Consider the following 13,944-nt stretch of genomic DNA (forward strand, 5'->3'; position numbering starts at 1 on the left):
TTCCAAAAGGTCCTCACAGCTGAGGGCCCAGGTTTCAAATCGGATTTTATGAGGGTCACCACAACTACCTGCCTGGATGCCTACTGACCCTGTGTGGGATCCCAAAGATTCAGAGGGTTCTGCACAGAACTGTGACAGGACAAACATTAAGATCTTGAAAAAACATTCCATGCATTGGGAGAGGTTTCTGGAGGAGACTCAATCTCTACCAGTATTTCACTGCAATATAGCAATAAGCTGTGCTGGGGTTGGAATGAGCAGCACCTCATATATGTGTGCAAATAATCAGTCTCCTTTATTGTTTCCCTTAATCTTTAACTACGTCAGGACACTATAAATCTATGAAGAAAAAAATGGGAAATAACTGAAATCAATGAAGTAGTGTTATGAACATGTAAAGTTATTAGAGAAATACAAGGGTTTTAATTAAAGATGCTGGCTTCAAGCAGCAATGCTGGGTTACTCTGACTGATCCAAGCTGCTGGTTCAGCTCTTTGTCTGCCCCACAAGACTTTCACTCACCTTTTGCTGCTCTAATTGGGCACTTATGGCATTGGCACCTTCTCCTCAGCAGCATCAACTGAACAAAGACTGTATAAATATAATTATGCTCAAACCAAACTTCTGTACACACAGAGAGTCATGGAGCATGTTTAATGTTTCAGGTTTTATTTACAGGCTATTTGTCTTTTCCCTCATTTGGGTCTATATTTTAATTTAGATTTTTCTCTTTTGTTTCAGTTACATTCCTCTTGGACAAACTGCATAATCTGTCATTTTAATAAAGTATCCAATTTGTAAAAGTTTCAATTTTCCACCTAAAACTCTTAGTAGACACCAACAGCAAAAATAGTAACAACATAACCACAGATTTTCAAATTTGATTAGTAACTTGTAAAAGCTTTTGTTATTATGATTTTTTTAAAGTGGTTGACATTCTACTCAGTGGGTGCCCAAAATTCTTTGAAAAACAGATTCTTGTTCAAAGTATTTCCACATTATCCTTTCCTGATCCTGAAACAAATAATATCATCTAGCTTTCAAATTCTCCATGCTAACATTTACTAATATTTTAATTATAAAAGCAAAATGGATTGTTAACTGTGTAAAATATTACCCTGAAATTCTATCTTCCTAACAGAACAGCTTAATTTAAATTTCCTGTTAGTTGTCTTCTTAAATACATGAATTTTCTCGTCACATTTAGAGAGGCACTAGGACGGAGTTAGATGCAGGTGGTGTTTCAGACAGAGCTAGAAACACAGAGACATTGCTGGAAGGCAACATAAGCAATGTTGCCTAGGTAGATGATATTCATGAAAAAAACAAAGGATTTTGATTTTTTTCCATATGTAATTTGAAATGAAATACATGGATTAAGATCTTTCATTTTTTTATCCTTTCCCAGGAAAACAATTTAAATCTTATCTTGGGACGGGGCTCATTAGAATACTTTGCCTCAGTGACTCAATAAAAAAATGAAATTATTAAAATGCAGACACACTTCTGAGTTGTTTCTAGGAACGAAACAGTTTGACACTGGGATGCAATGCTGCTGAAGTGTTTTCCTACACACATTTGAAAGATGTGCATTCCCAAGGTGATGAGGTTAAGGTATACACTGTGTTTATGATACCATTCATCCTCTCTCCAGCTTGTATCTAACAACACCACTTAGGAGCTTGAAAGCCAGGCATGTCTTTTCAAGTCAGAAACAAAGGCAGTGAAAGCATAGCCCCACTTGCATTTTTATGTTTTGAGCCCCTACTCATATTCTCATTCTTTGCTTCACACAGTTTGCAGAAAAACACATCGTGAGCAAATACAAAGAAGAAACGTGCTTTGCCAGCCTTTCCCTTGAGTCCTACTGTTTGCCCAAGGTGCAGTGAGGTCATGGAGGCAAAGAGGAAGTATATGATATAAAATTAACTCCTAACAATCACAGGCTGCAGAATGGGCTTGAAGGTAAAAGGCTGTAGAGTGGCTCTTTCAAGTAGAAATGTGTGATCTGCATATCTCCCTGAAACTCCAATGGCGTATGTCTTTCTGTAGTTTATTACTTTAAACCTATGTTGTGCCTTAGCCTGACCTCACTATTTGAATTTGAGAGGGCAGTCACTGTGAAAGGAGAGATAGCCGTTACTCCTGGAGCAAACCTTCCGTGCAGCTCTACTAAGCTTCTGACTTCACAGCACTGCAGATAAGTTTTTCTCTCTTTGGTATTACTACTTTAATCCATCAAATCGGTTCACTTATCTGAGAACAGTGCTTTGTAGAGGCTGAGACTACAGTAGCTGATCCTGCCACATGGACTTCTGCAGCTACACAGTCAGACTTGCCATAAGCCAAGGCCTGAGCCAGGATCATAACTGCCAAGATTTAAACTATTCTTGGACAAGCTAACCACATAAGGCCTGAATAAATCTCCTTAAGTTTGGATGGATCACACAGCTTCTTACAAAGTTATTACTTTTAATAGACAAACAGGCCTCTCATTAAGACAGAGAAAAAAAACAGCATTAATTAATTCTAACCATGATATAAAATAATTTGGTCAGCTAGGGTTTAAGTCCCTTTCTGTTCTCTACTTCAGCACATGGCCTTGCACGTACTTCAGCCTCCCAAATGTAAGGAGGCTTTCTGAGCGCTGACTTCTTTGGGGCTTTCATACAGACTGTCAGCAAAGGAAGGAGACATCCTAGCTCAATTCAGACAAAAAAGAATCTCCTTAGTATTACTGTACCTCGCTCATTACACTGTTATTCCTACAACCTGTCCGGAAGGTTTTTTAGTCACACCTGCAGATAAAGCACCGTATGAAAGTAATATATGAACACGTTAACTTTAGCAGAGCTGTAACTGTCATCAGCTTTGCCAGCAGCATCAGCTGATGCTCCTGAAGGAAAAGCAGCACCAGGCAGTGTAGCAGAGCCTCTGCAGGAGTGCAGCCCTGTCACCTGTGCCCCTCGCGTTGCCACGGACAGGAGGGCAGCTTGGATTGTCTGCTCCTACTCACTCATAAAACATTCATGTCAAGCTGTTTGCCATTTGTAATTTGTAATTTCCTCCTATCTCTTGCTCCAAGTAGTCAAAAAAAAAAAGGCATAGCCACACTGTTCCTAATATGTCCCACAAAAGAGGCAGATGACATTGGGCCATCATCAGCTCAGAGTTAGTTAGTGTGCTCACTTGAGAGTGGTTAATTTGGCACAATCCCTTCCTCCTATCTACAACTCAGCCAAGGAAACAAGCACAAGCTGGAGCAGTGTTCTCTGGGGGAGCTACCAGCAATCATTTCATTTCCCAGGAAGAGTGACTCCAGTAAACACAACTGATTTTCACCCTCTTGTAAGGGGGAAAAAGGAAAAAAAATCTGTAGGAAAAGGCAGCTTTCAATTTTCTCCTCTAATATCTGCCAATATTGTGACTGCACTTCTAGCTCTTTAGTGCCTATCTGAAGAAGCTGAAAGCACACAAGAAAGAAAATCTCTTTTTTTTTAATTCATTTTAACGCTCTGTAAATTTAATAGGACAGACAGACATTGTGAACAATCCTTCACTTGTTACTTCCTTCACAAAAAAACTATTATTCTCTCTTTCAGTGCAACTCAAATACATTCTGAAGTTATTATAAAAAGAACAATTCTGCAAGATAACTACTATTCCCAAGCTCCCACTGAAATTAACAGAGTATTTTGGTATCAGGAACTTTGCAGTGTCAGGTCGTCATTAAAGATCTCCAAATCTGTCTTGTAGTTTTTTCTATTCCTGCAGTATTCATTTCAGGGCATTCCAAATAACCATCAATATTCTCAAGAGCCATGCTCCACGTTGCCAACAAGAAGTGAAAAGAAAATTCAAGTTGGCTTAAGCAGTCTTAGAAAGCACAAGGGAGGAAAAAAAGAAATAATTCACATGGGTAAAAAAAAAAAAGCAGATTGTCTGTAGGCACAAACATATGGAAAAAAATCTTATATATTTTAGAGTTATACTAAACTCAGAATTTATAGTATCCTTTCACAACTGGAAAAAAAAAAAAGTAGAATCTCTCCTACATAATTTTCCGACTCTTTTTTCTCAGGTTCACACACTTACAGGTCTGGCAGTGGTTCTCTGTGGGTCCCCAGCATCGGCCTGTGCAGGACTTGTGGCAACGACCACCTGCAGAACAGACAGAAAGACAGAGATTAGAAATGTGGCTTCCTTTCATTCTTTTAACATCCAGCAACTGACAAAGAGGAGGGTTCATCTTGCCTTTGGAAGGTTTTTATATTTTCCCAAGGTTGAAACAGTGCCTGTAAAAAAGGGCCAGCTGAATAAACAGAACTGGTGTCAAACATATGTGAAATACAGCTACTTATCTAAGTGAATTATATTCTGAATACCTCTTTGCTATGCATAATGACTGGGACATTTTAAAATAAAACAAAAAAAAAGATGAGCAAGTCTGGAGGACTGAGGAATAATTTCATCACCCACTGTTGCTTTCTACAGCTTATGTGAGACCTGCTGATTCCTTCACAGGAGAAGAGATGGCTGTGCTAAAAAGGACATACAGCTATCTAGCTCCTGTCCAATGTCATCTGAACTATGGGGTGCTACGCTCAATGCCTTTGACTGAAAGCTACCCCTTTTTCCAAAATGTTTGTATAGTCTGCATGTCCAATATTATGGTAAGAGAAATGTGTCCTATGCAACCTCTTAACCTGTGAGCTTAGCTCACAGGATTTATAGTTTTCTGGCTGCTGTTTCTTTAGTTGCCTGTGGTTGTGCTTAAACCTGAACATGATGCTCTGCATCATCTTTCCACATGCTGACAGGTTTAGTGCCTCAAGAAAAAGAACCATGGGTGTTTCCAATGCAAAATACAGCTGGAGGAGGAAGAGTTAACAATGGCAGGTTTCAGAAACTACCTAGTAATTACTGACTGATATCTGCTTGGACAGAAGAGGGAGCCGAGTTCACATCTCCCTATCATGGCAAATGGAAAGCAAACAGAAGAGCTGGCACATTCTCCTATGGCTGCATCTTACAGTGAATGAATGGAGATCTCATTCCACAGCTCCCATCTGAACATGGCCAGAGCTCAGTCACGCTCCTGCTCCTAGTGCTTCTCCCTCCTGAATGTCAAATGCTCTCAGAACACACATACAGAGCCTGTCTTACTGCACCCTGAGCCCCAGGTGTGGAAGGGCCTGAGGTGCAGACAGTTAAACCTTTACCCCAGCCAGACTTGAAGGGATGAGCCAAGAAACCCAACACAAACATTATCGAACACTATACACAGTCCTTAATGCTGCAGTTTTGACCACATGAACCTAACCTTGTCTTTGAATAAACATTTATTCATCACTGAATACTGCTGAGATGCTATTATGTGAATTTCCACACGGCCTGATGGGAGACAGCATTGGAGAAAGTGCAAAATGTCTCTCACCTAAGGTTTGATCACCTCAAAGAAAAACACTGCTCCTCTGCTAGCAGTGTGCTTATTCCTGCGAGATGTTACAGAGCCAAGCGAACCTGCTGTAACAGTCCAGCGAAGTTGGACTTTCTGTCACTAATTTTCAAAGCCAGTGTTCCTCCCTCAGCATTCTTGGCGCTACTGATGATGCTTTATGATAATTACCACACTGTATGCCAAGTACCTTGTTAAAGCTACCAGCTCCTTGTTGCATTCATGTTCATTTAAAGCAATTATACTTGGGAAACATTGTTGCTGACATCACCAGTGCATAATTTGCTGTCACATTCTACCATCTGTTTATTTAGATCACAAATGTACTATAACTACATAATGCAAACTCATCCTGGCTGACAGGGAGGGCACTCCATCTGGCATGAATAATGCAACTTTAATCAGTAATAATGATTATTATGATTATTAAGAGACTACTGGAACCCTGCACAGAAAGCAAATACATCCACATTAATTTATAAGAATGAAAATTTAAAAAGAAGGTGAGGTAAACAGCAAATTAAAGGAAGAATTTTAACAGATAAGGTTTGATAAGATACAGGTTGTTAGTTCATTTTGGTGCTTGCTCAACAGAATAGAAATGACCTCCAAGAAGTGGGTTTTCTAAACTAGCTATTCCTGATCAACAAGAATGGGACAGAGAAAAGGTACAGCCCTCACTCTGTGCTTGGTCTCCACCTGAGCCAGAGCACCCCTGCTGGGGACAGCTCGGGAGGAAACACCACCCACAGACAACAGAGTATCCTGTTGAAAGACCCTGTTTTATGCCTGATCCTTCCTTGCGATCCAGTCTCATGCCCCTCTAGCTTCAGGGGTCTGGAGTTTAGGGAGAAAGCCAGAAGTCTTGCAGCTAGATACAGCATAAAGCACTGCACTGATCACTTGTAACCACACATTCCTGAGGCAGAGTAAGGCAGCAGTTTGGCTGCTTCTTCCCCTTTCTGTCCCTGGATTCCACCCCCTTCCAAAACACACTGTATGCACTGGACTTTTCACTGTAATATGTGTTGTGGGATAACACAGAAGAAACTCAACATCCCTCTAAGTGATCCCTAACTAGAGAGTCTGCCCACACTTCTGTAAAAGCTACACTTAAAATACAAATCTTCATATTTGAAGCTCCTGGGTGCTTGGTACACAACCAAAAATTTATTCAGCTACCTCTATCCCTCCCGGAAACAAAAGCAATTCAGCATCTTCAAAATATAATTTTAATTTTTTTTTTTAACTTGTATGCCTGCTGCCTGGTACATGACTTTGTTTGGCAGTGTCAGATGATGATTTGCATTTAAATAGAGATATTTAACAATAAAGCAAGAAAAGGCTGCCAGTTTCCCTTTTTCTCACTGGGAACTCAAAGTGTCTGTTTCATTGTTTTCACTTTTCTCAGCTGTACAAACACAATGAGGAGCTGAGCTTGTAGTCAGCACACCTCTGAATTCAATTGTTACGTGTCCTTTTGAAGGTCAAATATACTGAGAATTAAAAATAAAACCCAAACTCACTCCAAATAATGTGACTGTATTGGTTTGGTTGTTTAAAAAAGAAAAATAACTTCCTTTACTCTCAGTATGAACTGGTTCAGATTCTGCTCTCACATCCCTCGGTATTCCACCTGGTTTTCCTACTGTAATAAGGACAGATTGCTACCCATTAAAATCAGCTCTGCAAATCTAAGACAGAAATAGTCCCATGGAAGTCAACATAAGCAGTCAGGAGCATAACGAGCATTCGTGTGAGGAGCAGGTCTCACAATTAGATTTGTATGTCAGGCTTAAACGATAATAAATGTATTGGCCCTAAGGTTGACAAGGCCCTTGAAGGAATTATACTACTTCTCACAGATATTCCTGCATGTATTTCTTTAGATTCTGAGATCGTAGTGAGCCAACAGAATTGAGATAAAATAATCATGAAACCATTTGTGGCATAAAATAAATTATTCCTGTTATTCCTTGCGTCTAAAATATTTTAAACCCCTCCAACAGATTATGCTAGGTTGGAAGGGACTCACAAGGATCATCAAGTCCAACTCTTAGCCCTGCACAGGACCAGCCCTCATGCCTTGTGCCTGAGAATATCATCCAAATGCTTCTTGAACTCTGTCAGGCTTGGTGCTCTGACCACTTCCCTGATCTGATGCAGGATCTGCTGCTCAAGCTGGATCCCTACAAATCTATGGGGCCTGATGGGATTCCTCAATCCTCAAAGAGCTGCTTCATCACAAAAGCTCTCACAATGATTTTTGAGCAGTCTTGGGAATCCAGAGAGGTCCCAGCTGACTGGAAGCTGGCAAACATTGGTCTGATTTTCAAGGGCAAGAAGGAGGACCCTGGAAACTACAGGTCTGTCAGTCTGACTTCAGTGCCTGGTAAAGTTATGGAGAAGGTTATTCTGGGAAGTGTTGAAAAACACCTGAAAGACAACACAGTCATCAGTCACAGCCAGCAAGGCTTCATGAGAGGAAAGTCCTATTTATCAAACCTGATTTCCTTCTCTGACAAGGTAACCCACCTAGCTGATCACAGGAAGCCAGTTGATGTAATCTTTTGAGGTTTCAGTAAAGCTTTCAATAGTGACTCTCACAGGATCCTTCTGCCCAAAATGTCCAGCCCAGAGCTGGATAAACACATCATGTGGTGGGTGAGCAGTTGGCTCACAGGTTGAGCACAGAGGGTAATAGTGACTGGGGTGACATCAGACTGGCCAGCTGTCACTATGGGGTTCTGCAGGGCTCCACCTTGGGCCCTGTGCTCTTCAACATCTCACAAATGCCCTGGACACAGGACTGGAAGGGACACTGAGCAAGTCTGCAGATGACACAAAACTGGGAGGAGCTGTTGACTCCCTCGAACGCAGGGAGGCCCTGCAGGGAGACCTTGACAAATTAGAGGGCTGGGCAATCATCGACCATGGGAAGTTCAACAGGGGGAAGGGCCAGATTCTGCACCTGGGATGAGGCAACCCCAGATGTACGGACAGACTGGGGAATGAGGTGCTGGAAAGCAGTGCCAAGGAAAGGGACCTGGGGGTCCTGGTCAATGGCCACTTGGCCCTGAGTCAGCAGTGCCCTGGCAGCCAGGAGGGCCAACCATGTCCTGGGGGGCATCAGGCAAAGCATTGCCAGCCGATCGAGGGAGGGGATTGTCCTGCTCTGCTCTGACCTGGGGTGGCCTCACCTGGAATATTGTGGCACTTTTGGGCACTGAAATATAAGAAAGATATTCAGCTATTAGAGAGCATCCAAAGGAGGAAAACAAAGATGGTGATGTACTTGAGGGGAAGCCATGTGAGGAGCGGCTGAGGGCACTTGGTCTGTTCAGCTGGAGGAGACTGAGGGGAGACCTCATTGCAGTTACAACTTCCTCGTGAGGGGAAGAAGAGGGGCAGGCACTGATCTCTGCTCTGTGGTGACCAGTACAGAACCCGAGGGAACGGCCTGAAGTTGTGTGAGGGGAGGTTTAGGTTGGATATTCTAAAGAAGTTCTTCCCCCAGAGGGTGGTTGGGCACTGACCAGGCTCCCCAGGGCAGTGGTCACAGCACCAAGTCTGACAGAGTTCAAGAAGCATTTGGATGACACTCTCAGGCACATGGTGTGGCTCTCGGGGCTGGTCCTCTGCAGGGCTAAGAGTTGGACTTGATGACCCTTGGGGGTCCCTTCCAACCCAGCATATTCTGTGATTCTGTGAACATATACCAGAAAGAGCTAAAAGAAATGGCAAACAATAAAACTGCAGAAGTGTTCTTCCTTTTCTTTTGATGTAGTAGAGAGTAAAGAGGGTAGAACTCCTTCCTGTGATTTCCTCTGCTGGCTCTGGTGGCAATTGGCAGAATATAGGAACTCTTAGCAACAGTAAAACAGCTCATCTGCAACAACTCACCTGTGGGCTCCTTTTACAATCAAACAGGAATTCAAGAATTAGCTGGAATTTGGAAAAAAAAAAAAAAATCTGCCAGGCACTACCTTGGTCCATTCACTCAATTCTTACATGTTAGTGAAGGCACATAAGGGAAAAACTGTCTTTTCCAAGTGAGATCATCATGGCTAGGCTTCGCGAACGAAGATCCAAGTGAGATAAGGAAGGAAAGAACCTAGAAAAATCTCCTGCCCTGGTTAGAGATGGGATGCTAGAGTAGATTTCTGCTCCTGAATAGTAGCATTGTTTTGCATGCACAATGACAGTTTAGAGGCTTTCATAAATTTTACAGGTTTTGTTATGAAATCTAAGTTAAGAAAGAGTAGATTCCCACTGGAACGAGAGAATTAATTTTGCTTTGGCAAATTGCACACAGAAACCAATGTTTCGTCTCCTGGGCTTGTCTTCCCTTGGCCAAAACTACTGCAACAGATCTTCATTATGGACTCTGGTGCAGAGCATCATTGTAGTAATTTCCAGGATAGAGTTTTATTTGTGGGAGATGCTTCTGCTTCCCCAGCCAGGGAAAGTCACCAGCAGAAAATGTTTGCTCACTAGCCTGGGAAAAACCAAGGTTACTTCACCCTTGTGCTTTCCTGTGAATTGAGAAGGGCTTTCCTTTGACTCCAGACTGACTTTATTATTTCAGGAACAATAAAACCACAAAGGATTAAGTTACTGACAAGATAAGAAAAATGAATTCCTCCTCTTTACTCTAAGCTCAGTGTCATACAGAGAAGAAACACTGTTCCTTCCCCACCAGCTATACCAGCTGCCTTGAGCAGACCTCTCTCAGTAGGAAAAGGAAAGCAGAAAAAAGAGAAGAAATGGTCCCACTTTGCACAAAGCTTGCATTTACAGATGGTTTCTATGAGGTTAATAAATCATTAATCAATGTTAGTGTATCAGCAACACACGGCTACTGAAGTGCAAATAAACACAGCCAAAATAAAGTTGCTTAGATGGTTACCAGCCATTGTAGAGAAGCAGCCTCTTTACTAACCTAACAGTCTAAAATAATTGACTAGCTATCAAAACACCTATAAATCATTTATTAGGTTCTGTAAGCTCCTTATAAACTCATCCTTCACCTAAAAAATTCACACCTGCAAAAACACTAGAGCTGTTGGAGATGTTTCTAGACATAACCAGCCTCAAGGTCCAAGAAATTCCAAGTATACACTGGTAAGAGTCCCAGGCTATTCTTTGCATTGCTTAGGTAGGACAGACAGTTTAAATACACGTACATGTTGTTTTTCTAGGCAGCTAAACTCCTTAGTTCTATGTACGAATAGATGACAAAATTAAACACTGCAGCATAGCATTAACAGGAATTAAAGATACTATTGTTGTGATGGATTGTTCTGTCTTTATCAGGCTGTAATGCTTTCCCTGTCCTTGTCCAACTATTCCTGTTGTCACATTCATTCATTCACACTTCTTTGTTAGGTAAAATTCATTTTGCATTTCCTACCTGCCCTGTGCTAGCCTTCAGATCTCTCCTATTGATTTGAAAGTTAATTACCTAACAGAGTCTCACACTTCTCGGGATTTCTTTACCTTATGGCAGGAGAGACACATGTCACAAGAGAAAGTAAAACTTACTGTAAAAGAAGAAAATGTTTTATAGAAATATCTAGTGCTTATTTTCTCTTCCTCTGTGTAGAAACATTATGGGATACAGAAATCAAAGGGCCAATTTCTCTACTGCTAACAAACTATGTGGCTTTCACTCATGTCAGATGAATCCACCTCGGGATGTATCACCAACCAGTTTTCCAACATAGTATTAGTCCCATAAAATTCAGGCTTTTCTTTAACAAGCTGTGCCCTCACTGATATTGTTACTTTTATTGTGGTAAATGGCAGCACTGTAACTGACCTTTCTCTCTCCTCTCTTTATCTTTGCTTCCATCCTAAAGTCTCTTGCCCAACAGGGATATCCTGTGTAAATATTAACGGGATCCCTTTGCAGGGAAAACTCACATAGCATTTAAAATTCACATCAAATAAGCACTTACACTGTTGAAAAGCACAGCACCTTTTATGGATCTATCCATTCACCATAAGTCAAAGTTTCCTAGTGCCCACCCCCAACAGATGCATCCAGTGTTCAAGGACCACTGGGGCCCAGAAACAGCAAACTCTTGCTAACAATCACTTCCAACAGGGACTTTCAACTCTGCCATTCAACTCCTCTATCTTGCCCTCATCTTCCTCAGTAGATAAGAAAAGAGATGCACATAAATGGAGAGGGACTCAGGCACAGGCAACTGAAAAGAAACTGGCATGGGAAATAGGTCTGGGAAATGAAAATAATCCAAGAGATATGCCCTGAAAGATAGGCACGGAAAGAGATACGGGGACAGTGCAAGGGAGAGGGAACAGAGATAAAACTGAACCAGCACTGAAGAAAACAAAAACTGAATACCAGAGAGGGATGCATTTCCTTGAGTAATGCGGGATGGAGACAACCCTTGTGTGTGCACAGAGACCAGGTATCTGTTGAAAACTGTGAAATTACAGAGTATTGCTAGATATGCTGGTGGCAGACAGTCTTGATTTTAAGAGAGATTGGCCACCAGAGGTAAAGGAATAAATGGAAAGTCAAGAAGAGCATGTCAGCAGCATTGAATGGGCTCGGGCTGGTGGATTCATATCTATCGCTGACAGCTCTGAGCTGATAGGAAGCTCACTGTAACATTACTGCAGCTGCTACAGAAAAATGTCTTCAGGCCACAGTAATGACTACAGAAAGGGACTTGAGGGGGGTAATGAAGACACTGGTTATTTTTCTCTGTCTGGAACAGACAGCACTGCTAAGGCTGTGTGACTCGATGCATTAATTGGGGGTTTAGTCATCCACACAAAATAAAAACCTTCAGATATGACACAGTCTAAAATTTTACACTGATTAAGCAATTAGGAGCTATTAATTATCACTGCTTATAGCTGTTAGCACAGAGGAATGTAAGTGAATTCCCCCCACTGTGATGGTGAATTAGTTCCAATCAGCATGAAATGCCTTCCTGAACATGCACACAGGGATCCTGAGCAAATGGGGAGACACAGCCGGAAGGCTAAAACGATAGGTCAAGTCATACCTGCTGCTTGGCAGGCTCATCAAGAACAACAAGCCCTCAGGAATATTTCCTTGTAATCATTATTGTTAAAAAATTATACTCCCCTCCAGTAAGCCATAGCTAAGTGCCCATCCTCACACACTATGGCAGGGCCTCTGTTCCTGAGCAGCAGAGCATCCTGGGCTCTGCCTAACAGGGATTTACACTGGGCTCAAAATGGAACACCCTCCCTCATATGGACCATCCTCAAAGCACACAAATCACAACCCCGGACCCCTTCAACAAACAGGGTTAACTCTTGTTTTCCCTTTCCTCTGAGCAGAAGGAGAAGGTGATATCCCACCATCTGTATGTTAACTCTCGCTTAGGAAGCGGGATTATGCATCCCACTTTCTCCTTTGCTTGCTGCAATGAAGACTCTCTTCTCCCAGGTCAGCAACCCAAGAAACAGTCTGTAGGCTGTTGTCTGGAAGGGGAAAGCACAAAGCAGCCATCCCTTCTGAAGACAGCTCTTCTGATGACACAGGAAGCTCATCTGCCCTGAAGGGAGAGAGCTGGACACAGCATGCAAGCATTCTTGGGTTCTTGCCCCACAGCACAGTGGCTGTGTTCACTGGAGAACTGTGCATCAGTGCACCCCTAGGACTATTTTTGTATTTAACTCAATGATTACTTAATACTCAGAATGTCAACAGAAGTAGAAAAAATCCCAACTCAGATCAATTTGGGGCAGTTTCCACAGGGAAGTGGGAGACAGGACATACAGATTGGAATGCCTCGATGCAAGGTAGAAAACTGAACCCTGCTCCCCCACATCCTGGAGAACTCATGAGCTTCTAATGTGTTTCATAAAAGGGGGAAAAAGTCGTTCTGACTGAGGAAATTTGAGTGCAAGCAGAAGACAGGTCTGTGAGGGGGAGGCTCTGCAGATTCCAGCAGACAGAGAAAAAACCTCCACCATCCTCTATGCCTTTGCACTCATCTCAGTTTTATCCCTTGCATGGGGATGTCTGGCAATGCCTACATTTCCTAGCTAAGCAGCAGTTACTGCAATGCCTAACGCTGACACCCACATCCTTCCTTGCCCCAAGGACACTGCCCTGGCACTTTTCACTCTGGCTCACAGCAGCTGAGGTTTCTGTTTGGTGTGACAACGTGATCAAAACCGACAAAAAAGTCAACAGGAACAACTCCTACTGACCACAGTGATCAAATGGGCACCCACAGTAGTGCCTGGAATAAATCTTGAGCCAGGTACCTGTCCCTAGGAGCAGCAGCACTTATTGTCTGATGGATAACTTGGCTGAGAACTGAGGGATGCAGGTACAGGTTGCTTTTTTGGACATAATGTGCAATGCTGAGAGAATATTTTCAAAGGAGGCTCTCAACAAACTTGAAGACACACTGAAAACTAAATGCTATAGCTGGGGGTGTTCTTGTGCTTGTTTAATAGCAACTCCTCCA

At 42.3% G+C, this 13,944-nt stretch overlaps 1 protein-coding gene across 1 annotated transcript in view; it reads right to left on the minus strand.

Annotated features, from left to right (window-relative positions):
• ERBB4 (erb-b2 receptor tyrosine kinase 4) overlaps nucleotides 1–13,944 on the minus strand; it is a 610,912-nt gene that overhangs the window by 178,316 nt on the left and 418,652 nt on the right. The window contains exon 5 of the mRNA XM_032693564.1: nucleotides 4,096–4,161. Within this exon, the coding sequence (XP_032549455.1) occupies nucleotides 4,096–4,161 (66 nt within the window). The remainder of the gene's footprint in view (nucleotides 1–4,095; nucleotides 4,162–13,944) is intronic.

Source organism: Chiroxiphia lanceolata, chromosome 7 (assembly GCF_009829145.1).
Source record: "Chiroxiphia lanceolata isolate bChiLan1 chromosome 7, bChiLan1.pri, whole genome shotgun sequence".
Taxonomy (NCBI): domain Eukaryota; kingdom Metazoa; phylum Chordata; class Aves; order Passeriformes; family Pipridae; genus Chiroxiphia; species Chiroxiphia lanceolata.